General features: G+C 38.0%; 1 protein-coding gene across 5 annotated transcripts in view; it reads right to left on the bottom strand.

The window, feature by feature from the left end:
* The window catches only part of mctp1a (multiple C2 domains, transmembrane 1a), an 890,372-nt gene that overhangs the window by 749,081 nt on the left and 114,248 nt on the right, over nucleotides 1-27,043 (bottom strand). Inside the window, exon 1 of one of the 5 annotated variants that reach the window (XM_028804758.2) lies at nucleotides 26,066-26,193. The exons of the other annotated variants lie outside the window; for them this stretch is intronic. Coding sequence (XP_028660591.2) covers nucleotides 26,066-26,146 — 81 coding nt within the window. The 5' untranslated portion in view covers nucleotides 26,147-26,193. Of the gene's footprint in view, nucleotides 1-26,065; nucleotides 26,194-27,043 lie in introns of those variants that run through there. 5 annotated transcript variants of the gene reach the window in all.

Below are 27,043 nucleotides of genomic sequence, written 5' to 3'. Positions count from 1 at the left end.
TGTCCAAAACATGTTTCTTCCATCTTAAAAATGTTAGGAAATTAAGGCGCTTTTTAAATAAACAGGATTCTGAGAAACTAATTCATGCATTTATCTCTAGTAGGATTGACTACTGCAATGCGGTGTTCACTGGATGTTCAAACTGTTCTTTATACAGCCTCCAGTTAATCCAAAATGCGGCTGCGAGAATTATTACAAGAACAAGAAAATACGAACACATAACTCCAGTTCTTAAATCCTTACACTGGCTCCCGGTTAAGTTTAGGGCAGATTTCAAAATCCTTCTTTTAACATATAAAGCATTAAATGGTCGAGGTCCGGCTTACTTGTCTGAACTTATCATGACTTACAAACCAGAGCGCACATTAAGATCTCAAGATGCCGGTCTGCTTATGATTCCAAGGATTAATAAAATAACAGTGGGGGGTCAAGCTTTTAGTTACAGGGCCCCTAAACTGTGGAATGGTCTGCCTGCTACTATAAGAGATGCCCCTTCGGTCTCAGCTTTTAAATCCCGGCTGAAGACTCACTACTTCAGTTTAGCATATCCTGACTAGAGCTGCTGATTAACTGTACAGACTGCATCTCTGTTGTTAGTCATTAGCACTTAAACATAAGTAACATGACAGTTATAATTGTATACTAACCCTCACTTATTCTGTTTTTCTTCTCGGTACTCAAATGTGGCACTTGGTGCCATGGCCCACCTGCCAAGTTGTTTTGCCTGCCTAAGGAAAAGTCATCCCAGATGGAGGATCGCAGGAATCGTGGGAGAGAGGGGTCCTTTCATCGGATTGGCTGGCCCAGCACTGTTTCAGCTGTGGAATGGCCAAATGGGGGGAGGCAGCTTGAAGGATGAGGTCTCCAGGACTCTATACAAATACAAATCTTATTATGGGATATATCATCTACTGTTAAATTCTGCTCTCTACTTCTAAAATTTATATTTTTTATTTCTTACTATATTGAGAAATTGTTCTGTGTACTGTACTGTATTGTATTGTATTGACCCTCTTCTTTTTGACACCCACTGCACGCCCAATCTGCCTGGAAAGGGGTCTCTCTTTGAACTGCCTTTCCCAAGGTTTCTTCCATTTTTCCCTACTAGGTTTTTTTTGGGAGTTTTTCCTTGTCTTCTCAGAGAGTCAAGGCTGGGGGGCTGTCAAGAGGCAGGGCCTGTTAAAGCCCATTGCGGCACTTCCTGTGTGATTTTGGGCTATACAAAAATAAACTGTATTGTATTGTATTGTATTGTATAAAAGGGGGACACATAGGTATCCAGGCTCTTTAAAGCATAAATAGGGATCACTTCACTGACATGTGAGCAAGCCAGGGTACAACTGTGAGACACATAGGCACGTACCTTTTATCTTTCGCAATCTCATTCTCTAACCAGGCCTCAAGAGCTAACCAGCTTAACACTGTCCACCACCCCTTTCGTTATTCCGGCACATTGTTGACATCCGTGAGTAACAACAACGTACTAAACTGGAAGGTGGTCTACGCATGCGTGGAATTCGCGGACAAACAAAGATCAAGATCCAAATGAAGATTATATATAAAGATTAGTTAATTTAAAGCACAACAATTTGTTTAGTTTGAATGTCTGTGTTTTGAGGTGTGACTGGAGTACTACAGTCTTCAGTAGTATAAGCCTGGAGGAGATTCTTAGTGCAATGCCTGTTTTAGCTGTCTCTCTACTGCCATCTAGTGCTTCTTCTTCTAATTCATTCGCGGACAAAGATCAAGATCCAAATGAAGATTATATATAGAGATTTCTTAGATATACATAGTCTGGAACAACCACAACCTTTACTGAAGCTGGCCTCCCATTCAAACTGAACAATTTGGGGGAAAATGCCCTTGGTACGGGAGGTGACTAATGATCACTGCAACACAAAGAAGCAGACTCAAGCTCCTTTTCAGGAAAAGACACATTACTGCCCACTTGGAGTTTGCAAAAAAAAAAGCACCAAAAGGACTCTCAGACTGTGAGAAAGAAGATTATCTGGTCTGATGAAACCATGACTGAATTGTTTGGCCTCAGTTTGGAGCATCATGTCTGGAGGAAACCAGGCAGCATTCATCATGATGGCAGCATTATAATGCTGGGTATTTGTTTTTTAGTGTCAGAGACTGTGAGACTAGTCAGTGTTGAGAAAAAGCTGAATGGACCAAAGTACAGAAATACTCTTAATTAAAATCTGCTCCAGAACACACAGGACCTCAGGTTACCTTCCCACATTATAATGACCCTAAGCAGAAAGCAAAGACAACACAGGAGTGGCTTATGGACAACTCCAGAAATGTTCTTGAGTGGCCCAATACGAACCCGAACTTGAACCCAACCAAACATTTCGGCAGAGACCTGAAAATTGTTGTCCAATGACAGTCTCCATCCAACCTGACATATCTTAAGAGAATCTGCAGAGAAGAACAGCAGAAAAATCCCCACATTCAGCTTGTTGTGTCATTCCCAAGAACACCCCAGGCTGTAGAGGCTACTGAAATTGCTTTAATGAAGTACAAAGTAAACGGTCTAAGTACTTGTGTCAACAGGATATTTCAGGTTTTAATTTTCAATAAATTTGCAAAAATTTCTAAAACTCTGTTTCATTTTGTGATTCTGGGGTATTGGTTGTTGCACATGGCTTCAATGCAACAAAATGTAAAAAACATGATGGAGTCTTAACACTTTATGAAGGCACTGTAAATGTATAAAAATATAAACAGTACATTTAACAAGATAACCTTTGTATATTTTTCAGTTCTGTTTCTCATAACTGCCCACAGCCATTACCAGGGGGTTGATTTACCATGAGGTCTCTAGCAAATGACACTGATGTGCATCAATGTTTTCTGAATAGCAGATAATAAAATGCTTTTTGCGGTTACATTACTGCTTAAGAACAGGCCATGCTTCAGTCAGCTGCCAAACGCCCATGAACTGTACAATGTATCCGCATTGATTTGTTTGCAGATGCCCTGTTATCATTTTTAACTAAATGCATTTGGCAGGTCTCCACATCTTAAGAATAATAAAAGTACAGCCTAGGGGCCTCATGGGTGAAGTGTGTATTCTTTGGGGCAGTCTTCAACTATATATATCTATGGAAGTCCAATTATAAAACAAAAAAAAATATCTGAACCCTAAAAAGAGCATTTAAACACAGAAATGAGCATTGTTGAAAATGATATTGATTATCTACTGAAAACATATTCATAGTCTACCTTAGTGAGTAATGTAGTAAGGTTGATTAAGGAGTTAGATTTCAAAACACAAGATAGCAGGGTCACACTGGATTGTGACACACTGAGGATGTCACCTCACCAGGGGCCTCATGCATAACGCCGTGCGTAGAATTCGCACTATAACATGACGTAAGCACAAAAGCCGAAATGTGCTTACGCACAGAAAAATCCAGATGCAGGAATCTGTGCGTTCACCAACTTCCGCGTTCTTCCACTACATAAATCCCGCTCAGCGTGGAAATAAACGCACGTGCATGCACCTGCTGTCCCACCCCAACTCCTCCCAGAATTATGCATCTTTGAATATGCAAATCAATATAAATAGCCCTTAAGCCCAGCATTCTGTGAAAAGGCAATGGCAAAACCACAAGGAAAAATAGAAGAATTTCAGCGAATACCAAATGGAGACAAAGAAAAACATACTATTTGTTGGTTTAAACAGTTATATAAGCAACAAAAGGAAGCTGATCGAGTGACATAGAGTGTCAGAGAAACTCGAAAGCTCAAGTTCACAAAGTCGTACAGTGCCCGAAATAAAAAAGTTGTCGGCGTGAAAAGGCGACTCGTAGCCCAACATCTGAGTGTCATATGAAAGCTTATTAGGGTACAGTGAAAAAAAAGGCACAAAGAGTGAAAAAAGCATGAAATGTCAACTTTAATCTCGAAATTTCCACTTTAATCACGTAGTTTATTTTGTCATTAAAGTAGAACATCATAAACTTCATCTTAAAATCGTTTAATTTACTAGTTTCTCAAATCCCATCGTAACTAAAGAAGCACGTTAAATGCTTTGTTTTGTATGTGATCTTATATGTGCTCTATGTGCCTGAATCACTACGTGCTCTTCCTCCGACAGGACACAAAATCCATTATGTTCGTAATATTACAGCTCTCTGAGTAATTAAAATACTGAGAAGTATACAGTATGTGATATCATTTTCATGATGATATGAGTTAAAGTATGTTATTACAGCAAGATGCTTGCTGCGCCATGCACGACCTTCAATGAAATGCTTTATTACAGAAGTACTGTCTTTTTCAAACGTACTAACCCCCAATTCCTGTCCTTACTTTTCTTTCTCCAAATACCCAATCGCCACACAATCAGCTCTATAATAGACGTTAAGCCATCTGTAAGCTTAGAACGCCAATTCTTCAAAACTTTTAAGGAACATTGAAATATCTTCAGAATGTTTAATTATTCTATCCATCTATCCTTCCAGTGTTGTGCCAGCCACAGCATGAAAACAGTGTGAGGCAGGAACAAACCGTAAATGAAGCTCAAGCTCGCTAGCGCTGCGGCACCGTGTAGTTAAAGTTTTATCTGTATAATATAATCAACATATTTTACTGCATTTCATCTTAAAAATGATATCGTCATCATATGTAAATACGCGCTTTATAAAGTGGCTCAGGTTGTGCAATATTATAACTGTATCATAAGTACAATTACCTCACGGTAACTTGCAAGTACAAACTGTTCTACAAGGAGCATTTGAGCTGCTGTCGTGGATGTGGACCTAAGAAAGGGTAACCACACAGGAATAGTAGCACTGCTTTGACGCTGGGTGCCGCCAGTCTGCAAAACCTAAAGGAGAACTTGCGTACGACAGGGTATGAGGTACAGTAATCCCTCGCTATATTGCGCTTCGACTTTCGCGGCTTCACTCTATTGCGGATTTTATATGTAAGCATATCTAAATATATAACGCGGATTTTTCGCTGCTTCGCGGGTTTCTGCTGACAATGGGTCTTTTTACTTCTGGTACATGCTTCCTCAGTTGGTTTGCCCAGTTGATTTCATACAAGGGACACTATTGGCGGATGACTGAGAAGCTACCTAATCAGAGCACACAGCTAAGTTCCTGTGTGCTGATTGGCTCAGCGACGGAGTGCTGCATTAACCAGGAAGTCTCATCTCACTCATTCAGCATTAACGTGCTCCTGCTACTGCTTCAGGGGCCGTGTCCAAGCGCCAACAGAAGATGCAAATGATTGCAGAAAAGGTAAAAGTTTTGGATATGTTGAAGGAAGGGAACAGCTACACCGCTGCAGGACACCATTACGGCATCAATGAGTCCACGATTCTTTTTATTTAAAAAGGAGGAAAAGCATATAAGATCTATGGCCGCAGTGTCCTTTAACCAGGGCGCAAAACGAGTTGCAAGTGGACATGATAAGGCAGTAGTCTGGATGGAATCTGCTTTAGGGATTTGGATTGAAGTCTGCCGGAAGGAGAACAACAGCGGTGCTACATAGTCGCCTGAAGAGGATCCTTTAGAAGAGCTGTAATGCACTCCTTTGTTGTGCGGTAAAATTAAACTCATCGTTATCGGTCAAGTCGTTGTGTCATTAGTGGTGAGTAACCATAATTAATTATCTACGTACAGTACTTATTACATGTACATAGTTTAGTGTCACTGTACACACATTTTACTGTATACAATTTTTCTTGCATTGTACGTATTTATTGCTGGTGGCCTGTCTGTCGTAATGGCTGTAACATATGTGATATCGGAGACGCTCGATATCTTTAAAATAATATTTAGGTTTTACTGTATATAAACTGTGTTTACATACATAATTTCAACGAATCTTACCTAATATCTAAGAGAATACAAAGGGTTTATGCTGTATAATTGTGCGGGAAATGTTTATAATAGTGTGGGAGAGTTTATAAGGGCTTAAATTATATAAAAAGAACCATATGAACATATGGTTTCTACTTTGCGGATTTTCACTTTTCGCGGGGGGTTCTGGAACGCAACTCCCGCGATGGAGGAGGGATTACTGTACCATGGAAAAGTGCGTGGCTTTAAGCCAAGTGTAGATTTTATACATCGCGATTTGAATGTGGAAACGTTCTTACGCAACATTTCTGTGCATACACAACTTTTATACATGAGGCCCCAGGCATGTATTCTATCCATCCCTCCACTTTCTGAATCCACTTAGTTTGTGTTTGGCTAAACTCCTTTATAATGCTCTCTCTCTCTCTCTCTCTCTCTCTCTCTCTCTCTCTCTATATATATATATATATATATATATATATATATATATATATATATATATATCTAGGCTAATGTGTTTATTAAACAAAGAAAAGAGGTGGGAGGGGTAAACAAATAGTACAACCAAGTAAAAAATACACAAGGAACATAGTAAAACTACCACGATTTTGGACTGTAAAGCTCTTTGAACCCTGTCTGCTAGTTTGGGTGGCTCAGCATTAAGCTTGCTCAGCAAGGAATGTACAACACGAAGGTCTGCCGGTCTGCCTGTATCTCTCTATCACTTTGGCCACTAATCTTCCTAGCAGTCAAGTGTTAGTACTTAGTCACCTCCTGACTCTACACTCAAATGCTCTCTTTCAGAAAAGTGGCTCTAAATAGGAATATTACCAGTTCACCCTTCACCTCACACTAATCCATAACTGTTACTTGCAGAAATTCTGAAGTGACTCTGCACTTATAGGGTGTATTGATAAGTGGGAGTGAGACAGGAGTCAGGTGGAAAACTTTGTTTCTTGGTAAAGAAAAAATTGTCTGCAACTTAACAACAACAAAGCAGAGGTATTGGTTTTTGACTTTTGCCACACCAAAGAACTTCTATGTCTAATTACAAGGGCAGGTTCTGTTATGGGACACACTCTGGACCCCCTAGAGGTAATATTGAAAGATAGAATGAAACCAAAACTGTAGGCCATTATGAAAAATGCTGCACATCCTCCATCTGACACACTGACACTGAGTTCATTCAGCCAACAAATTACTCAGCAGAAGTGTGTCAAGAAACACTGCTAGGGCTCCTTCATAATAACAGCAAAACGTCTGCATAACACCTCACTATGACTCTGACTGCCAAGGGAGAAATTTTCTTTCTTTTTAAGTCATTCTATCTACCTAAAAAAACAGATAGTGGCAAAATGTGAAAATTCTGGAATAAAACTAATTTTCAGAGATCTTGTGGAGAGTTCAGATTTTAATCAGGTCAGGAGGACTTAAGACAGCTGGTTACTGGTTCTTGCCCTGTACAGTCAGTGATGTGCAAATAATGTCCCTAGACTGTGACAGTACACCAAATGAAGACACTCGTGTTGTTATTCCAATTCCATAAAAATATGGGAGATTATCAGGGCTTATACTCTACAGTAATAAATGTCTTGGTGGGCTTATTGTGTCACAGGAGGATGATGGGAGACTGAACACTAAGAACTTGACGCAGTAATTTAGGAATCAGGTCACTCTGCCCTCAGAAAATAAAATAAGGATGTAAATTTATTTCTGAAAGTGTCTAACTTTCTCCAAGTGTGTTACTAAGGCAACTGCTTATGCACCCTCAAGCAACTTTACTTAAAAGTGCGTGAACTCCCATGAAGAAAAGGTTTTTTATTATTACAATGTATAATATAAATCTTGGAAAATGCTTTTAAAATGTATATTTCTTACTCATTCATACATTTTTAAAATCTGCGTATTTCAACACAAGGTCACAATTTCTAAAAACGGACAATAATGACTGAAAATTTGGTAATATGCTTCTGATTACTGCAAATAATGTGCCGGAATGAATTCAACCAATGTGAAGCAGTTTGTCCATTTAATGGAGCCTCGTAATCCTATTTTAGGGTTACAAGAACAAACCATGCTGTAAAAGTTCTAACAATTAGTATACCCTAAAACTGCATGAGTATCTGGGTGAAAAATGAGAAAATAACTATAACTAGGAGTGAAAGAGATTAATAAAAAACACAAACTCTCAGGCTTTGTTAGAGACAACAGATGTCACTTAACTGGCATGTAGAGTAGCCCAGTGGTTAAAACTTTAAACTTAAGGGGTCACAGAATCCTTATAACATGTTGTGTGATCTTCTGCTCAAGTATGGTGTACTTGTAAACTACTATACTGTAATGTACAGTAAACAGATTGTGTATGTTTCCCTGGGTAGAGATGACTTCTAAAAATAAAATACTACTAATAATCTGAGCTTTCGATTGTATAGGTTACCTCCCAAGATATCCTCTGCATGGAGTTTGTTTTGCATTTGTTTGTACTGATTTCATCTGGTGGCTCCAGTTTCCTTCTACAGACTATTCAGGTCACCATATTTTCTGCTGGGTAATACAGTAACAATTATAATACATGCCAATGTTGCATTTCACCTTGAGTAAAGACGTCTGGCAAACCTACATATGTTATACTATACTAGTCATTAAGCCCATTACAATAACGGGCGCTAGAACAGTAGTGCATAAACATTAGTAGGAACAGTCTATATTAAATGGCACTTTGACCTCATTCTTTTTGTTGGTCGTATTTTTCTTTCTTTCAGCCTTTCTTTTGTTGATGTTTACTTGATGAGCTGACCGTTTTTCGTGGGCTGCCGCCGTGTATTGTGTGTCTTTAATTTTCTGTGACAGTAATACTGTCTTGTACGTCTTCTGGCTTGTACGTCCATAATATACCTTTAATTTTCTCTGGCGGTAATACAGGCGTGCGCGTCGGTAATATGCCTTTAATTTTCTCTGACAGTAATACTGGCTTGTATGTGGCTGTAATATGAGTCACTGTATTGTGTATCTTTAATTTCCTCTCGCAGTAATACTGGTTTGTATTTCCGTAAAACGCCTGTAACTTTCTCTGACAGTAATATCGCACATCGCACCATGCCCCGCGCATGCGCACTTCACCAGAAGACACACACACACGGACACCTGGACGCACACAGGGATTTTATTAAAGAGGATAGGTTGTGACAATGACAGAGCGTGTAGCAGCCACTCAACCCGATAGAGACAAACACAAGGGGCACTCTGATAAAACTCACGCTTTTTATTTTCTTTCTTCTGTACTCACACAGTGCACCAACCACCACAATAAACTCAGTCCTTTCTCTTCTTCTATCTCTATTGCCGCCTCTATTCCACTCCTCGCAAGCTCTGTCCTCTTCCACCCACCTCCGGCTTCTCGAATGGAGTGAGGCGGCTCCTTTTATGTTGCACCCGGATATGCTCCAGGTGCTCCCTGATGGCCTTCCTGCAGCACTTTCTGGTGTGGCGGAAGTGCTACATGGGCACCCGGAAGCACTCCAGGTGTACCTGGTTCCTGTTCCAGCAACACTTCCTGGTGTGGTGGAAGTGCTGCAGTCCATGGCTCTGGAACCATGCAGGTGCCCCCTGACGGTGGCCACAGTCCCCCACAGGGTTGAACTTCCAAGCTCCATGGCCCCCATGCAATCCTGGGTGGCAGCCCTCTTGCGTCCCAGGGAAAATACTTCCCTTCTCATGGTCTTCCCCTTCTCCAAGCATCCCGGTGGGGCAAGGTCCCCAGTTGTCTGTCACAAGGTATATTTGTTCATCCCAAAAGAATGCATATTTGGATAACTGATAACTCTAACCTGGCACTGAGTGTAACTGTAAGTATGTGTATGAGTGGGCCCTGTGAAGGACTACTGCATTCTGCCTTATCCTTAATGATGCTGGGATAGGCACCAGTTTCCTGCTGAGACTCTGACTTGAATTAAGTAATTTTGAGAATATGGTAGTATATGGTATTTTATAGCTTTAAAGGGGCCAATTGTGGTTATGTATTGCTGTTTCCTTAGACGGGATGGTGTAATTCCTTATACTCATAACGTCTTTGCAACACTAAAGTGAATAAATGAATGGACAGACAAAATGTTCTGCTTTGTTTTTGGAGGCCATGCTATCGCTCTACTGTATGAGGCCTCCTTAATACCTAACATAGGTATGTATTTTATAGCCGGATTGGAAACGGCTATACTGCAATTGATCTAGCATTACATTTTGTGTTCAGTGTCCATCTCATGTCCAGACGCAATGTCACCTTCCCACACAAAATTCAAATCTACTTCTGCTTCCACTTACATAAGCATTCTGTGATGATACAAAATGCATCTGCAGTTACACATGTATTCACTATCCATTTCTCCAATTATAGTATTGGTCATCCATTTACAAGTACATTTACACCTGCTTTTTAAACTGGTCAGTGCTATCTGATTGTGATTAGGACAATAAAACTATGTGTTAATGCCAAGCGTAAAGGAGGCCTGTGCATCTCCTGATTGTTCTGCTATGGTCTTTTAGCCACAACCATAAATTAATTACATAATTATGTACATAAACACCTTCAATCAACATGTATATGCATAATGATTCTATTTTAAAAACATGACCATAATGATTTACATCTTTAAATACCTGTAGTAAATATGAATTGACGGCCAACGTGTAAACTAAAAGAGTCACTGCCTTTGTGTTAATAGAACAGACTCAACAGGTACACAAAATTTCAAAGCTGATTGCAGACTTGCAAAATTAAGACGCTTCTGAAAAGTAAATTATCTAACTGCAATTATTATAAATATTCTCAAAATTCTAACGGCTTCAAGTTAATTTGAAAAAAGCTTGCCAAATCCTAACAGCCTGAATCAATAGTGCTTTACATTTCTTACTGTGTACTCAGTTTATTGATACTGTTTTATTTTCCCTTAATTAGAGTTGGATTCAGCTCAAGCCAATTCAGTTCATTCTTATATAGTTCTCTTTAATAAAGACATGCTTGGCGTGCTTATATAGATTAGCAAATATAATACGACAACAGAAAAGGTACACAAACATACATTTGTGAATACTGTGAATTTCCCCTTGGGGATTATATAAAGTATCTATCTATCTATCTATCTATCTATCTATCTATCTATCTATCTATCTATCTATCTATCTATCTATCTATCTATCTATCTATCTATCTATCTATCTATCTATCTATCTATCTATCTATCTATCTATCTATCTATCTATCTATTATTTACATGTGTAAGCACAGTAACACAGAAGTCAATATACTTTGAGTAGGGTCAATTTATACTTTTTGTGTCAGTGTAGCAACTTGCGCCTGCAAGGGTCCATGCAACAAAACTTTCGCCAGCAGTCATGTTGCACATCTATGACCATGTACCTCCAGATGTTTGTGTCCGCTCAGTCACATGCGTGCACATTGTGACTGTGCATGCACTAGACAGCAAAACATGGAAACACTCACAGAGCAGCTATGTGCAGTGCCGTGCACACACGATTGTACTATAAAAAGCCATTAAGAAGGCTAACAGAATTTTAGGTTATATAGCACAATGTGTAGAGGACAACTAGTGTTATAAAAGATGTAGCAGTGCTGGAAAAAGTCCAGAGAAGTGCAACTAGGCTGATTCCAGGGCTACAGGGGATGAGTTATAAGGAAAGATTAAAAGAGCTGAACCTTTTCAATTTAAGCAAAAGACAATGAAGGGGAGACATAATTGAAGTGTTTAAAATTATAAAGGCAATTAGTACAGTGGATCGGGACTGTGATTTTAAAATGAGTTCAATTAGAACACGGGGACACAGCTGGAAACTTGTTATGGGTGAATTTCACACAAATATTAGGAAGTTTTCCCCTACACAGAGAGCCATAGACACATAGAAAAGTTGCCAAGTAGTGTAGGAGACAGTAGGACTTAAGGAGCAGTCAAAACTAGACTTGATGTCATTTTGGGGGATTTAACTGGATAAGACTGGAGACCTTTTTGGACTGAATGGCCTGTTCTCATCTAGATGGTTCTAATTTTCTAAACAAAAGAACAGACTTTGCATCTTCTGTCTTAGACAGGGTCCACAGCTGAGTGCATCTGTTCAGTTTAGATAGATAGATAGATAGATAGATAGATAGATAGATAGATAGATAGATAGATAGATAGATAGATAGATAGATAGATAGATAGATAGATAGATAGATAGATAGATAGATAGATAGATAGATAGATACTTTATTAATCCCTACTTTATTAAACTCTAGGGGATAAATGCTTTTTGGGAATAGGAAAAATCTGAAAATAACTGACCTTGGTCAAATGGCCAATGGCCACCAACCTTTCAGTCTCATATACCACATGCAGAACTCTAAAAGTGTTATACAATAAGATGATCTTGTTTCTGCAGGTTTTACTAAGTTCTGTTTAATAAAAAGGCTCTAAGCCACAAAAGCTTCAAATGTAAAAAGCAGGATTTTGCCATATTGTCATATTATGCATGTTATGGGTAACTGAAATTCAAAAAAAAATTCTTCCAACGCCCTCTGTGCTCACTATGAAAGGACTTAAATAAATAAAGGCAATGTTTGGTGGCTAGCACATGGCAGCAAGGGCCACATTTTCTAAAAAAGCGTAGATGAGAATACCCTTCAATGGGAGGGCATCGCATCTGTGAATGGAGAGTCACCTTTTAATGACCTTTTGTAAGAAATCAACCACTAGCCTATAGTGTGGAGTCAGTCCAGCTATGCCGTGACACTGAAGAATGATGGGGTCATTTCTCTGTTGAGTGTACAAAGGCAGACAGTTCACTGGTTTCCCAAAAGCAAGGATATTTAAGCAGATGGAGGAGATTGTCAAACATTAACTAGAGTTTTAAAAACTGCATGATTCTAAAAAAAATAGATTGTGAAATTATTAATAAAAAGTGTCTGCATAGTTGCTTATTGAGTGAATGTGTCAGCACTGCTTTGGGGTTTTTCTTGTGTCTTGTTTTATTTTCAGTATTTTTTCTTTGTACTTTTGCTGCCTGTTTTAGCTGCTTGCTGTTGAGTTTATTGCTTCTTGTTCATTTAATTATTATTCTTGACTTCATTGTTTTAGCTAATTATTTTGTAATTGTAATTCCCCAGTGTTTAATGAGTTAATTTTGTTTAACTGTTTTCTGTTTGTATTTCTTTGTGTACAGCCCAGAGGGCGGGGCAGCAGTGCCACCTGCCAGTGCCACCTGCCAGTCACTTGAGGCTGCCCTATATAAGGGTTTACATGGCTTCAGCCTCACTGCTGGGGCATTGGGCTTCATACTCTCTGTCTTTGTCTCTATTCTCTAAGGTTTTCAACTATTTATGAAGACATTTAAAGGTAAAAGCTTTCGGTTATTTAATTGCATTTAAACTATGGAGGATTTTCTTTTATTTGAGTCACTTCATTTAGGGTTTTTTCTTGTTTAGGAAGAATCTTTGGATTTAATTTTTTTCTTCTTGTTTTTGAATTGGTTTTTATCTTCAGACTAATTACCATATATAATCACGTATAAGTCGGGTCTTGAAACCCGAAAAATCGATCATAAAATCAAACCCCGACATGCACATGTTCAAAAATGTGAGACTTCTATTTTTTTTTTTTTATCTTCTTGCCTCCTCCAATCTCCCACCAGTTTCTCAGACACATCGAATTTTGTTGGAGCAGCACAGTTACCAATTTCTTTTGCTACTTCAACAATGTTTAATTTAAAACCAGCTTCATATTTTCTTATGATTGAATGCTCCATCGTAGATAAGGGATGCTCTTACGATAAAGGTGTATGAGGGTTTGAGATACAAAAAACACAAATCAGTGCAAACGTTGCTTCGGAATAGTTCGGGTATTACTGTGTGGTCACGTAGGCACAATAGAGAGAGAGAGAGGTTAGGAGCACATGCTGGTACAGCACATTACTGCACCCACATAGAAACAAAAGGCAGTGTGCTCTGTGGTTACTCTCTCAGGTGGGTGTTAGCATATCATAATCTCTTGGATCAATAGCGTGAGTTTTCCACATTCGAATTATACGACTGACATTGTAAAATACCAGAAATTATACGGTAAAATCAAGTCCTGACTTATCCGCAGGAGAACTTATCCACGAGTATATACGTTATATTGTTTACCTGAGACTTGACTTTGCGATTTTCTCTGTTTTTGTCACTATATTAATTAGTATTAATGTATTTTATTTAGAGACTGATGTTTCTCTCCTCTAATTCTTGATTCCTCCATTTTGCTTCATTAACTGAATAATTTCAATAAACTAATTTTTGATAAATTATGCTTTGCATAAGGCTCACTGTGTTTTCAAAACCTTGACAAAATAAGAAAGAAAAGATTTAGGATTATATCTTTGTTTTACAGTTTTTTATTTTTTATTTTTTGATAAAGTAGCACTTACAAAAGTCAAAAAATGCTTCAAACCATGAAGTTGGCCTGGCCCTGCAACTAAAATAAGGCTTTCAGCCTGCACCCTAAAAAGCCTATATTTTTCAAAAAGGGAGAGGTGAACCGTGAAAATCCCTTGCCCAATTCGCAAATAAAAGATTCAAAACAGGCAAAATAGAAAAGGTGGCATCAAAGAGATAACTCAAATAAGAACCAAATCAAAAATCAGAAATGAAAAAGCAAAAATCTCAAACAAACAGAAAGTTCAAAAAACAGACAATCTATAAAAGAACTTACAAATTCCAAAGTAAAGCAGCAGAACAAGACAAGCAAGAGAGCTCCTGCCTCAGTGCAGAACTGAGGAAGACAAAAGGAATATACAGGGCACTTTAAGTTGTCTCCAAGGGCCCTAATTGCAATGAGCTGAGGACGGGGACCAAGGCGAAATTATAAGTAACATAAAAATATGAATGAAGAACAAATAAGTGAATGAGGGAAAATATAAAAGGTAACAAAACAGAAAAAAAGGATAAAATGAATATCTAATCCTAAGTCTTAATTGTCACAATGTAAAATGAGAATGGATTTTCCAGTTATATTGTCAGACCTATTCTGTCTTACTGTTTTGCCTGCCAGTTCCTCAAGGTTACTATATCAATGCCACCTATGTCCTGACAAAATGAAAGAAAGACTACCTCATTTCCGCCAGACCTATTTGACCTGCTTTTTACATCAAATCAGTCACAATAGTAACTATCATTGTCTTAAACATGTAAGCACATAAATGTTTTATGTACTCATGACAATAAAGTTGAACTTAAGTGAAATAAGGATGGGCCCATGAATATTTAACTAAAAGTTATACAAGTTTATAGTTTAGTTTAATCACATGTTACAGTGTAAAACCAAAGTTACATGGCATATAGTGCATGACATTTCAACCAAATAGCCTTATTTAGGTATGCATACAAAACAGGAAAAGAGAGATGGAGAAAACAGACGAGACAACCGACACAATAATGAAATGGCCGGAGCAGATAAGAGAGGTGTCATCACTGTGAGCTGAGACTATGTGCAAGTTCAGCCCTTGCCATTTATCTACATCATAGATGAGGTGATTGTCTGTAATCCTCCACTATATGTATTGAAAAACTGTTTTCAGTAAAGTCAACAGATGTGTGCATTTGGCCATTTTCTGTAGCAGAAGTTAAAATATGAGGCTGATGAAATAAGGTGGTGTTTTCCTAAACATGAATATTGTTAAAAGTTAAGATCAACAGTATGATTGATTGCATTTTTATAACTGTAGCACAGATCTGTTAAAAACTTCATTCTGGGTAACCCAGCAAATTGGAGATGGAGACTGAACTAGCACCCATTGCATTTAAAGCCCAGTACCTTGCAGTACATGATTTTAACTTTTTTTGACCTCTTGTTAAATTGACAAGGCTTAAACGTAGATGGGGATTCATCTGGAAAGTAAAGAAGACTGGGTGCATAACACAGACATGCTGAGTCTCAGGTCTTTTAATGTTGCTGGTGATCCATGTGGCCATCATAATGAGTGAGCACAATCCAGGCTATGATTTTTGTAGTGGTGTGGGGTGATAAAATAGCTAGCCAACTGGCCTATGCAATTGTTACTTACACTGCCTGTGCTTTCAGGTGTCTCACTAGCATGCTTTTGGGGAGATCACCACTTGTGTCCCTTTTCTTCTTTTCTCTTCTTGTTTTTACAGCACACCTTTCAAAACTCCCTTTAAGTGCCACTTTTGCATCCTCCCGCTTTTGCTTCCTTTTTCTTTTCTTGCTTTTGAAATTTTTCTCCATCTCTACTTTTCATCGCCATTCTATCACTCGCTAACTTTTTTTTCCCCAAAGTTGGTTTAGTTACTATGAGTTTTGCAATAATTTTTCTATCTGTCTATTTACTAGAGAATATTTAGTCATTCATTATCAAGCCCTCATAATTTAGTTCAGAGTTGCAGGGGCCCCAGCTTATATGGCCAGCATCAGACAGGAATCAACTGGAAATACTGAGGCAGTCCATTATAGGACATACCAGATGTCACACACACGCGAATAGGAGATAACTTCAGGGCTTATTAAATGGCGCTTACACCCCAAGTTGTTGCTTACTGCCTCTCCTCTTCTCTTAACTTCAGAAGATCAATGGCATGAGGACTCCTAATGTCACTTCCAGTTCCGGTGACTTTGAACACACCCCCCTTTCATGGGGGCCATTCTAAATAGGATGTCACCTGCATAACTCCTCAGTCATGATTTGGATTCAAGTCTGAAAATATGTCACCAGACAGCACTGGCTCTTATTTTGTCAACCTTGTTTTTTTTTTTTTAACCTTTTTAATTTATATGATGTTTACCATTTGGTACCTCAATCATTCATTCTTTGTGCGCCCTTTTGTATTCATGAAGTAAATGAATTAACAAGTTAACGTATATACTCGCAGATAAGTTCTCCCGCGGATAAGTCAGGACTTGATTTCTGGTATTTTATAATGTCGGTCACATAAGTCAAATGTGGAAAACTCACGCTGTTGGTCCAAAAGATTATGATATGCTAACACCCACCTGAAAGAGTAGCCACGGAGCACACTGCCTTTTTTTTTCTATGTATTGTGCCTACGTGACCACACGGTAATACCCAAACTATTATGAAGTGATGTTTGCACTGATTTGTATTTTTTGTATCTCACACCCTCATACACCTTTATTGTAAGAGCATCCCTTATCTACGATGGAGTGTTCGATCAAAAGAAAATATGAAGCTGGTTTTAAATTAAACGTCATTGAAGTAGCGAAAGAAGTTGGTAACTGTACTGCTGTAACAAAATTCAATGCGAGATTGGAGGAGGCAAGAAGATGTTTAAAAAAATATGTAAGTGTCGCATTTTTGAACGGGCATATAACTCGGGGTCTGATTTTATGATCAATTTTTTGGGTTTCAAGACCCAGCTTATAAGTGATGTGAGATATGGCCAGCCATTCATCCCGGCCAATACCCCCAGGCTGCCAGGCGGAGCCCTCCCAGCAGCATGGAGGTGCCCCGAATGCCAGCAGGGAATTATGGACATTGGAGTTTTCCTTTACAACCCTGCTGGATACCAAGGGGGCCGCTAGAAAGCGCTGCAGGGAGGAGCAGTGACTATTTTCCCTACACCCCGGAAGTACGTCCCAGTCACATGGACAGAAGGGATGACATGCTTAAGGATGAAAAAGGAGAGTTTTGATCTGACCCGGAAGTGCTAAGAAGTCACATGGACTGAGGGTTCAGAAGCACTTCCAGGTCACGGACTATAAAGTCCCAGACGGACGAGCCGAGTTGGGAGGCAGGGTGGCTAAGTGTCTGGGAGTGGAGGGTTGTTTATTTGATTATTGATTATTGTTTATTGGAGTATAGTGGAGTGGAGGGTGCTTTGTGCACATTTATTATTAATAATAAAGTAATTTTGGACTTTTATCTGGTGTCTGATGTGGTGCTTGAGGGTTCAAGGGAGCGAGAGCGCCTTTATCTGTCACAGTGAGTATATACGGTAAATAATTTAATATATACCATATCCAGAGTATATGCAATGCTACAATAACTACCAATAGTAACTACTATAGTTAGTATAATCTTAGTCTGCAATAAAAGTAAAGAGTTCTTTGTGACAAAAAACACTACAAAGTTCCTTCTCAAGCACTTACATATCATAGCCTAACAATCTCAACCTGCTTAATCCAATTCAGGGTTGCAAGAAGCTGCAGTTTATCACAGTAGCACTAGGCATGATACAGGAAACAGCCCTTGATAGAACGTCAGTCCACTGCAGGTGTCTTACACACACACATGCACGCACGCACGCACGCACACACACACACACACACACACTCCCAGACTGAGTTCCTTTAAATTGGCATATTAACCTAAACAGCACATCTTTAGGGATAAGGCAGAAAAAACTAAGCAAGAAAAACACAATCAGGTGGAGAATTTGAACTCAAGAGACTTAATCTGATGTAAGACGCAGTGGTATTAACCACTGTGCCACTTTTTGTAATGTGTAGATATTCAAAAATATACTACTTATTTGATTTAATTTCTGCCAGTCTGTGAAAACTTGTTTTGTTTAGCATGTCACAGTGGTGCTAAGAAAACTCATATTAATTTTCTTGTTTAGATTTCCAAGAAAGAAGATCTGTGTCGGTTTGGAAGAGTTATGTAATCTACAAAGATATAAAGTCTTGCATTAAGTTCTAATCGAAAAGCCTGATCAACACCTCCCGATTACATCTAAATAAGGAAGACATTCAGTGCAGAACATTTTGTGTATCCTAATGCATCTTCTAAGACTCAGTGGAAAAATGATGCTCTATGTTATCTGAAATTGGACAAAGATCAAATTTTCTTAATGAGAACCTGTTCAGATTTTTTGTTCAGAATCTGGCAAGAATTCTTTAATGTAATTACACAAGTAAGCATGCCAGGCATGTGCTCAGCCTTTTCATTTCATTTGCTGTTTTATTGTATATGAAGAACTACTTTAAACGAGGCTTGTCTTAACGGGTGGAGGATGAGTGGCGAGTTTTATGTATTGTCATCAAAGCATATTATTGTATTTATGTTTTTTTTGGATTGCATTGTCTTTTATTATTGTGCCTTGTTATTTTAATAAAATAAAGCACAAAAATGTAAGTAAAGCTAAGAAGCCTCATATTATTCTCCTTATTCACTTCTGCAAAAAAATACAAAAAAAAGCAAAAAAGAATGGCCCCTCCTTGAAAGAGTTATGTAATCTACACATATAAAGTTTTACTTTAAAGTCTAATAGAGTCTCTTTATTTTACTTTTGATTAAACGTTCCTGAATATATCTAAATAAGGAAGAATTCAATAGCAGAACATTTTCTAAAATAAAGTAGAAATCATAATTGCACTCACTGCAATGAGCAGTACAATTTTATAAAACAGGCTTGGTGCTAAAAATAAGTTAGGTCAGTTGACATTAAAAACTCTCTCAAAATCAAGAAAACTGCTCATTTTCTTTACAAATAGACACTTTTTCCAGGGCTATAAATAAGGACAGTCCAAGACAGACAGCCCATTCATTTTTTTCTCGACTAATAAGAGGGTGTCTTTTTGATGCAGGACTACCTGCTGCCATTCTAGAGTGCCATGACGATAGACATAACAAGAAAAGTGAAAGCCATTAAATTATTCACACAAGGGTGAGGATGACTCTTGGGGTGGAAGTAAATCAAGCAAAAAAAAAAAATCTCTTATGTTACTCTGACGGTGCCCGTTAAAATGTCCTGTTACTGTCTGCTCTCCGCTGCCTCTTCCTTGGATAACATGTTCTCCCACAAAAGAGAAGATATGCTAACATACCTCCTGCTTTACAATACAGCCCCTGTTTTTTTAATCACTCTTAGGCCAATGTCACATTACACAACTTCTAGTTGGAGGGGATTTCAAACTTGACAACTGCTGTTGCTGATTTCATTGCCAATTTACATGACTAGATACCACAGTGTACATCAAATTAGATGAATATGTAATGACTTTGCAACACAGTTTCACATTTTCAAAGTATAGTGAGCTTGCCTCTTTTGCTGACAGCAAAATAACATGCTGCCTGATGGAGATGGTTCCATGTAAATGGTTTACTTGAAATTTTGTCCCTTTTGTCTTTTTTCCAATCTATTGAGGTACATAAAACACAAGACATCAGACAGAAAAAGCCTGCCTACTGTTTGTAAGGTCCAAAACACCCGTGTTCCTTATTCTTTGTTACTGCATTATATCCATTGAACATCAGGGTGAGTAGTCATTGGCTGTTAGTTTTCATGCCCCCAGAGCCCCCACACTACAACTTAAGACACCCTGTTGGATTTTGTCTGGGTAAGTCACGGACTCATTGGACTGAGTTGCTGGGATTGTCACACTACATAACTGACCTTGATGGGAATGCACCAAGACTGCCTTCTACCCAGTAAGATTGTGTAAATGAAGACCATGACTGGAAATCACTAGAAAGGTTGATTAATGAGGAAAACCTTTATATAACATTTTAATCTTGACTGCCTTTTGTCTAACTGCTTTAAGTAGGATGAGTTCATTCTAGCATACAGTCCCTCAAGGTCAAGTATCATGTATCTCTCTATGTAACCTAACACATGATGATATATTATCACATACATGGACCTATTTATATTAGACTAACATGTTATCAGCTATATGCTAAATATTCTCTTGTATATAGATATTCTATAAAGTTTTTGTCTAACAAAGGATTGTCAGCACAGCCGTTATTGCAATGCAGGTGACATACCTTGTATGGTGTGCTCCAGAGGTGTCTTTGTTATAAAAACGTGTCTTATACTTACAGTATATACTGCGGGAGTCCGAAGAATCTTTTTATATACATATATATATATATATATATATATATATATATATATATATATATATATATATATATATATATATCTATTGTAGCAGTAGAGGTGTGTGTCCACCTCTTGAACCCTCAGGTACCACTCCAAACACCAGGTGAAAGTACAAGACTCTTTTATTTTCTTCTTCTTATACAGTGCACCAAGCACCCTCCACTCCACACTACTCATATAAACAATACACTAATCACAAAACTCTCTCCTCCTTCTCTCAGACACCTAGCCACCCTACCTCCCAGCTCAGCTCAGTGTCTGGGCTTTCCCAGAGTCCTTTTATACACCCTGACCCGGAGGTGTTCCTGCCCAACAGTCCACAGTTCCTTATTCCTTCCGGGTCAGGATAAACAGTCCTTATCTTCAACCTGGAAGTACGTCATCTCTCCTGTTCACATGACCAGGACGTACTTCCAGGTTATAGGGCACATATGAGTCCACGGGCTTCCCGACAGCGACCCCCAGTGGTCCCCAAGGTATCCAGCAGGGCTGTGTATAAAAACAGGCCCTGCCGGAACTCGGGGCACGTCCTTTCTGTTGGGAGAGCTCCTCCTGGTGGCCTGGGGGTGAGAGCCGGAATAGGAAGCAGGCAATCCACCACAATATATATATATATATATATATATATATATATATATATATATATATATATATATATATATATATATATATATATATATAAAACCAGGATCAATCATGTCCTTTAATATTGTCAACTGACTGACATAATGTGATTATGATTGCACTTTCAATTGTAAACTTTTCAGAAAACATGTCTTCACTTTGTCATTATGGGTTATCAAAAGTATATTGATGGGCAAAAATGGAAAATGTATCCATTTAAAATTGTACTTTTTTACTCAATTGTTTGTGTCAGCGTGTGTGTTATATATATATACAGTACATATATATGTATCTGCTCTCTATATATAAAAAGATTAGTGAAATCGTGCAAAATTTTCATGTGATATTTTCATGCAACGCTCATTTTTTGCAAAACCGTACATCATATTATATACATCTATATATCATTTTTTCAGCTTTATTAGCAGAATAGAACAATGATACCCTCATGTCAATACAACCAATCTAGCTCACATACTTCAAACAAAATATCTTATATACATTCGCTTCACTAATAGTAGTAGTAGATGGATGTTAGCAGTCGACAAATAAAGCCTATGTAATGCCACACAAAATGTAAAACTGCATAAATATTCAACTGCCGACAACATCATGACTGCTGATCAGTCATGATACTGTTGATCATCATCTGATACTGGCAATATTTCAGCAAGTAGATTATCATTCATCTTGCATAGACGACAAATTCCAATAGTTTTAGCATTTGCTATAACTATAAATAAATCTCAGGGCCAGAGTTTTGACCATGTTGGAATATACCTGTGGACCAAAAGCGAGAGAAGTGAGCTATCGAAGCGGGGTTGGGCCGCTATAGGCGGCCACGGGAGCACACCCCCCTAGTTATATTATATTATATTATATTATATTATATTATATTATATTATGTATTTGGTTGACTAGCAACTCTAAATTGATCCCAGCTGGGAAGACACTCCATTCAAGTCTGGGTTTTGTGATTGGTTCTCCATAGCCTTTCTATTGGAGATAAGTTTCCATACCTTAACGTAACTTTTTGCTCTTAATTAAACAATACACCAAAACATACATGTATTCTTAAATGTACGGGGAGCTGATCACTCAAATGTGGCTGACTGGGCTGGCTACGATGATGTACTCTCACAGTTACTGCCTAAAGCTCAGCACTTTTGGAGGATGACGGTAGAAGAAAAAAAATCAATAAAGAAAAAGTGGCCTCTTTGCTTTCCTCATCTTTCAGCAAGGTGGTTCTTCAGGCTAGAAACATATTTGATTCCAATGATTATTTAAACAGGTCTTAGCTATTGAAGACCCCAGAAATGTCTGGGGAAAGAAAATGATACTAAACAGTGTGGCATCAATGGAAACACAAGCTGGAGATCTGCCACAGTCTATTGACCTTCACCGCACAGATAATTGGAGTGCAATCTATACAAGTAAACAGATCATTGTACTATCCACAGGAGCCAGCCCCTGAGGACAAGTGAACTATATTAGAACGGGATGAGCACCGATCAAAAACAAATCGTTGTTGCAATGGAATAAATCTGGCAAAGCATTCATATTAATTACTCTGCTTAACTGCTCGGGCAAAGTGATGTACTGTAAATTAGGTCTGTTAACTTAAAAGCTTGGGTATCTGAAAAATCGATTACTCTCTAAATATAGGACATTACTTTAATCAAAACATGAATCTCAAGCAAAAAGAATGACAAAATTATTTCATTTAGAATTACATAGCTTGTATATAAAGATCACATTTTGCCATAGCCATGCAAGTTTTAAATAACTTTTTCATGAATTAATTACATTTTATGAATATTAAAAACATACAGCAATTAGTCTTACACACCCAAAAGAGCAGGACATTAGCAGTCAACCCCTTTTCTTTTCCCTATCCCACCACCTTTTTCCATTCATTTTCTTAATTGAATAGATGGCTGTGCTTTATCACAGACGGCCAGACAAAGAAAGCAACCGAACAGTATAAAATAACAGGATATAAATAAGAAATGAGCATCCATGCCTTTGCGAATGTAGGAATGCTACTTCCATATTAAAGGTTACATATTTTACTGAGGGAAAATAACCAGTTCTTGATTCTGTCCAGTTTTGTTACTGTTCACTCCACCTTTCCGTGAGACACAAGCTGTTTGACAAACTGACTTTAATTCTGTCTTGACAATAAGGAAGTACAGTGATACTGACAGGAATGTTGCATCTTTTCTAGACTTGGTTCTGAAGTGAGTTTTCGCAAAAAAAAAAAAAAAAAAAATAACAAAAGATTGAACTTTAGGCATTGTGTCCATCACTGAATTCAATTATACAAGATGCTTTCTTTTATTCAGAAATGTTACACGTGTTAAAAACGTACCCATTCTCTATGAGTACTGTCTGTGGTTTGCTGATTGCTCAAAATTGGCTGAATAGTCTTCAATGATCGGCAATACAATTTTCTCATAAAAGAGCTATTAAAATACCTCGCCAGAGTTAGCTTTTTTTAAACACTATGTGAAGTAAAAGTCATACCTTGATAGTTTGCCTTTTTAATTATCTAAAATGTCTTTTGAAAAGAGTGACGCATTAAGACACATTTTCTTGACAATAGAGATTAGTGGACTGCTTCAAACCAAGCATATGAAGATATCATTTCTATATCTAGCATTATGATTCTCCTGTGCAATTATAACCTCAAATGCTATACATCAAAAATAGATTAACAGAGCAGTAAACTGATAATATGAAGATTTAAAGACTGCAATGAAATCTATCTAAACATAGAGTATACAGTATGATTAATGTGAGTCAAAACTCAGAGCTGCGCATTATGGCTAAGCCCCTTATTTGGGGGACTATCAACACAAGTGCTCTACCCCTGTGCCTTTTATTATTTGTTTTAGTCTTCTCCATTTTGTTCTCCTAGCAGCCTGATTAAATAAATCTGTAACATGTAACAGATACATGTAACTTATACAATTCTGAATGAACAGTATAAGTGTGACCATAGATGCCAGCTTCATGGGTGACCTGAAGTTCAAACAACCCCACCGTTTCTAACATAAAAACATTAAAAAATACCACACAGCCTAAAAATATAGTGTTTTACTGTTACTTGGCTTTTAAAAAAGCTTTGTTTCTTTAAAGCTGAAAAAGCCTTCCAACTTGGCTCCCTGGAAGGACAAAACTTTTCTGTTAATATTATGTTCTTCTGTACTAGGCTCTATTCAACGTGCTATTCGGTTGTGCTTAGGTAAGTTATGATGGACGCGTGTCTGTAAAATGTGCACCCTCAAAAATTTTTAAATGTTATGACTCTGTGTGCCTTGTGAAGGACTGTCCATTTCAGAGCTGGTTCCTGCTTTAAACCCATGATTGCTGGGATGGGGATATTAACCAAAAATCAATAGATGGAGCGATTTATCTGAAATGTCAACTAGAAGTCAATAGTATGTAGGGTCTATTCAAGCAACAACAGTAAACTAAAACTAGAGAGGATGCTAGTCCATTACATGGTGCACACATTCACATCTGTAGAGAGTCCCCTGTCACCGTAACAGCACATATTTGTTCAGTAGAAGCAGGCGGAAAGGACCAGAGGACACTAACACAGGCATCTAGTCAACATGCAATTTTCACAAAGATGAAACTCCAACTACAATCAAGATGTACCACCATGACATGCCACATCAGCAGAGTTTGGATATAAAGCTCACTTGTAATATTAGGACATTTTGGAGAGAAAGAATAAAAATATAGGTGAGAAGTGAGAAGGTACAGTGCTGTGGTCATACTAGACAAGTGGAGCAGCCATCGTACTCGCTAAACATTTTGCCCAGTGAGGTCTTGTTTTATCTCGTTTTCCTTTGTACTGTGTGTCCTCTCATTCTTATTTTAAATAATAAACATACAATTTTTTTAGACTTGTGAGTTTTTATCATTATCCCAGGTATTGATGTACACTTTTTTGTTATATACATATATGTCAGTAGGTGGGTCTGTGTATATTGAAATGAGGTGAGACCAAGCATGTCTGTTGTAAAAGTGACTGCAGCGTAGGTCCACATGGCTTAAACTGAGTTCCGGAATGTTGATTCACTGCGGACCCTGGCTTAAGAGAACTGGTCAAAGGATAAGCTTTAGCAGATATGAGAATACGAGAAGCACCTCTGATTTAGTGTTGTGACTTTAGCCAGCTTGACCACTCTTTGGATCTGCCCTCAAAATGCTCTCATTGCTCAATTTACAATTTTTGTTTCAATCACATTTTTCAGATGGATGTAGACATGAGACGGAGAACGCAAAGGGTTTTATGGGCTTTTTATTCTGTCCCTCTTATGCTGAAGTTGTTTTCGGGATTGTGTCAAGACAGCCCTGAACACTTCAAAATACACAACGATAACAGTTCATATTACTCATATTACTGATACTATCTTACAGTTTTGAAATGATTTAAATTAAAGAGAAAACTCCTCAAGTAAAAACCAAGAGTACTGGCCACTTCAGCATTTAAAAATAACACATCAATAGCATTCATATAATCATATTGCATACACCAAAGTATTCTTTCTGATGATCACAAGAACTGTAAAACCAAAGCTTTAAGGAGCTAGCTAGCAATTTATGTTTCCACAATCCTGCAGATGCACACTACTTGAGTTATACAGCAATATTTTACAAAAAAGCCAAGTTACTTTTCTTTTCCTCAAGTGTGAAGTCACATAACATACAACTTTCTTACCCTTTTATGTGCAGGATACAGCAACTCTCCATGTACAATCGACCAATTTGCACATTTTCGTACAGATTTAAAATGAGACATTTTTTGAAACTACCTCCCATAGCACAAGAATGAAGGCTGCTCCTAACCCGTTAACTGAACAGAAATGTTTTCAATGCACGCTGTCTATTGACCACAGGAAGTTTCGCTTACCCACATCCCATCCAATTTCTCAACCGTCACCAGAAGACAAATGCTGCCTTGATAGACCTGTAATTTCAATAAGTGATGTAGATGCCTCTTTCTTTATTTTATAATCCTCTTAGACAAGAAACACTAGCAAAAACAAAAATTGATGGACAGAGCACATCATTAAAAGTCAGGACTTATTCAAAGAACAACATAATATATATATAATCTATTAAAGAGTTTCAATAGTGAATTCCTAATGAAGTTAGAAAGTTATGTTAAATATAAATATAATGGGGAAAAAATAAATATATAATGGTAGTAGCATGGTGGTGCAGTGGTTAGCAGTGTTACCTGATAGCTCAAGGCATTCATATTTGAATTACAGTCCTGTTACTCTCTTTGTTTTCTTTGCATCTTCTGATATACATTAAGCTGACAGGTACAGGTAATAGGCCCTAAATTGATAATGCCGCACAGCCCCATTAAAACAGCTTTGAAATCCATCCAGGCTAGCAATGGTCTGCAAAGGACATTCTCCATGCATTCACGTGTTTTGGCAGTTAATCTGTTCTCCATTCACATGCTAGGCATACTGTTCTGTTAATTACATTTGAGCCGATGTGTAATTGACAGTGCCCTGTGAAGTACATGACATCCTGTTTTCCACATGGTTCTGGTAGTTTACTGCACAAAGTGCACAGGACAGCAGCAGTTGATTATGAATTGGAACCTAAAGATGAAAGGCAAAGACAAAGATAAAGCAAAGACACAGACGTGAGGTGAAAGCCAACGAGGCCTAATGCTATG

The sequence above is a fragment of the Erpetoichthys calabaricus genome, chromosome 7 (assembly GCF_900747795.2).
Source record: "Erpetoichthys calabaricus chromosome 7, fErpCal1.3, whole genome shotgun sequence".
NCBI classification, from domain to species: domain Eukaryota; kingdom Metazoa; phylum Chordata; class Cladistia; order Polypteriformes; family Polypteridae; genus Erpetoichthys; species Erpetoichthys calabaricus.
Note: the sequence above shows the minus strand (reverse complement) of the source record. Positions and strands in the feature narration are given on the sequence as shown.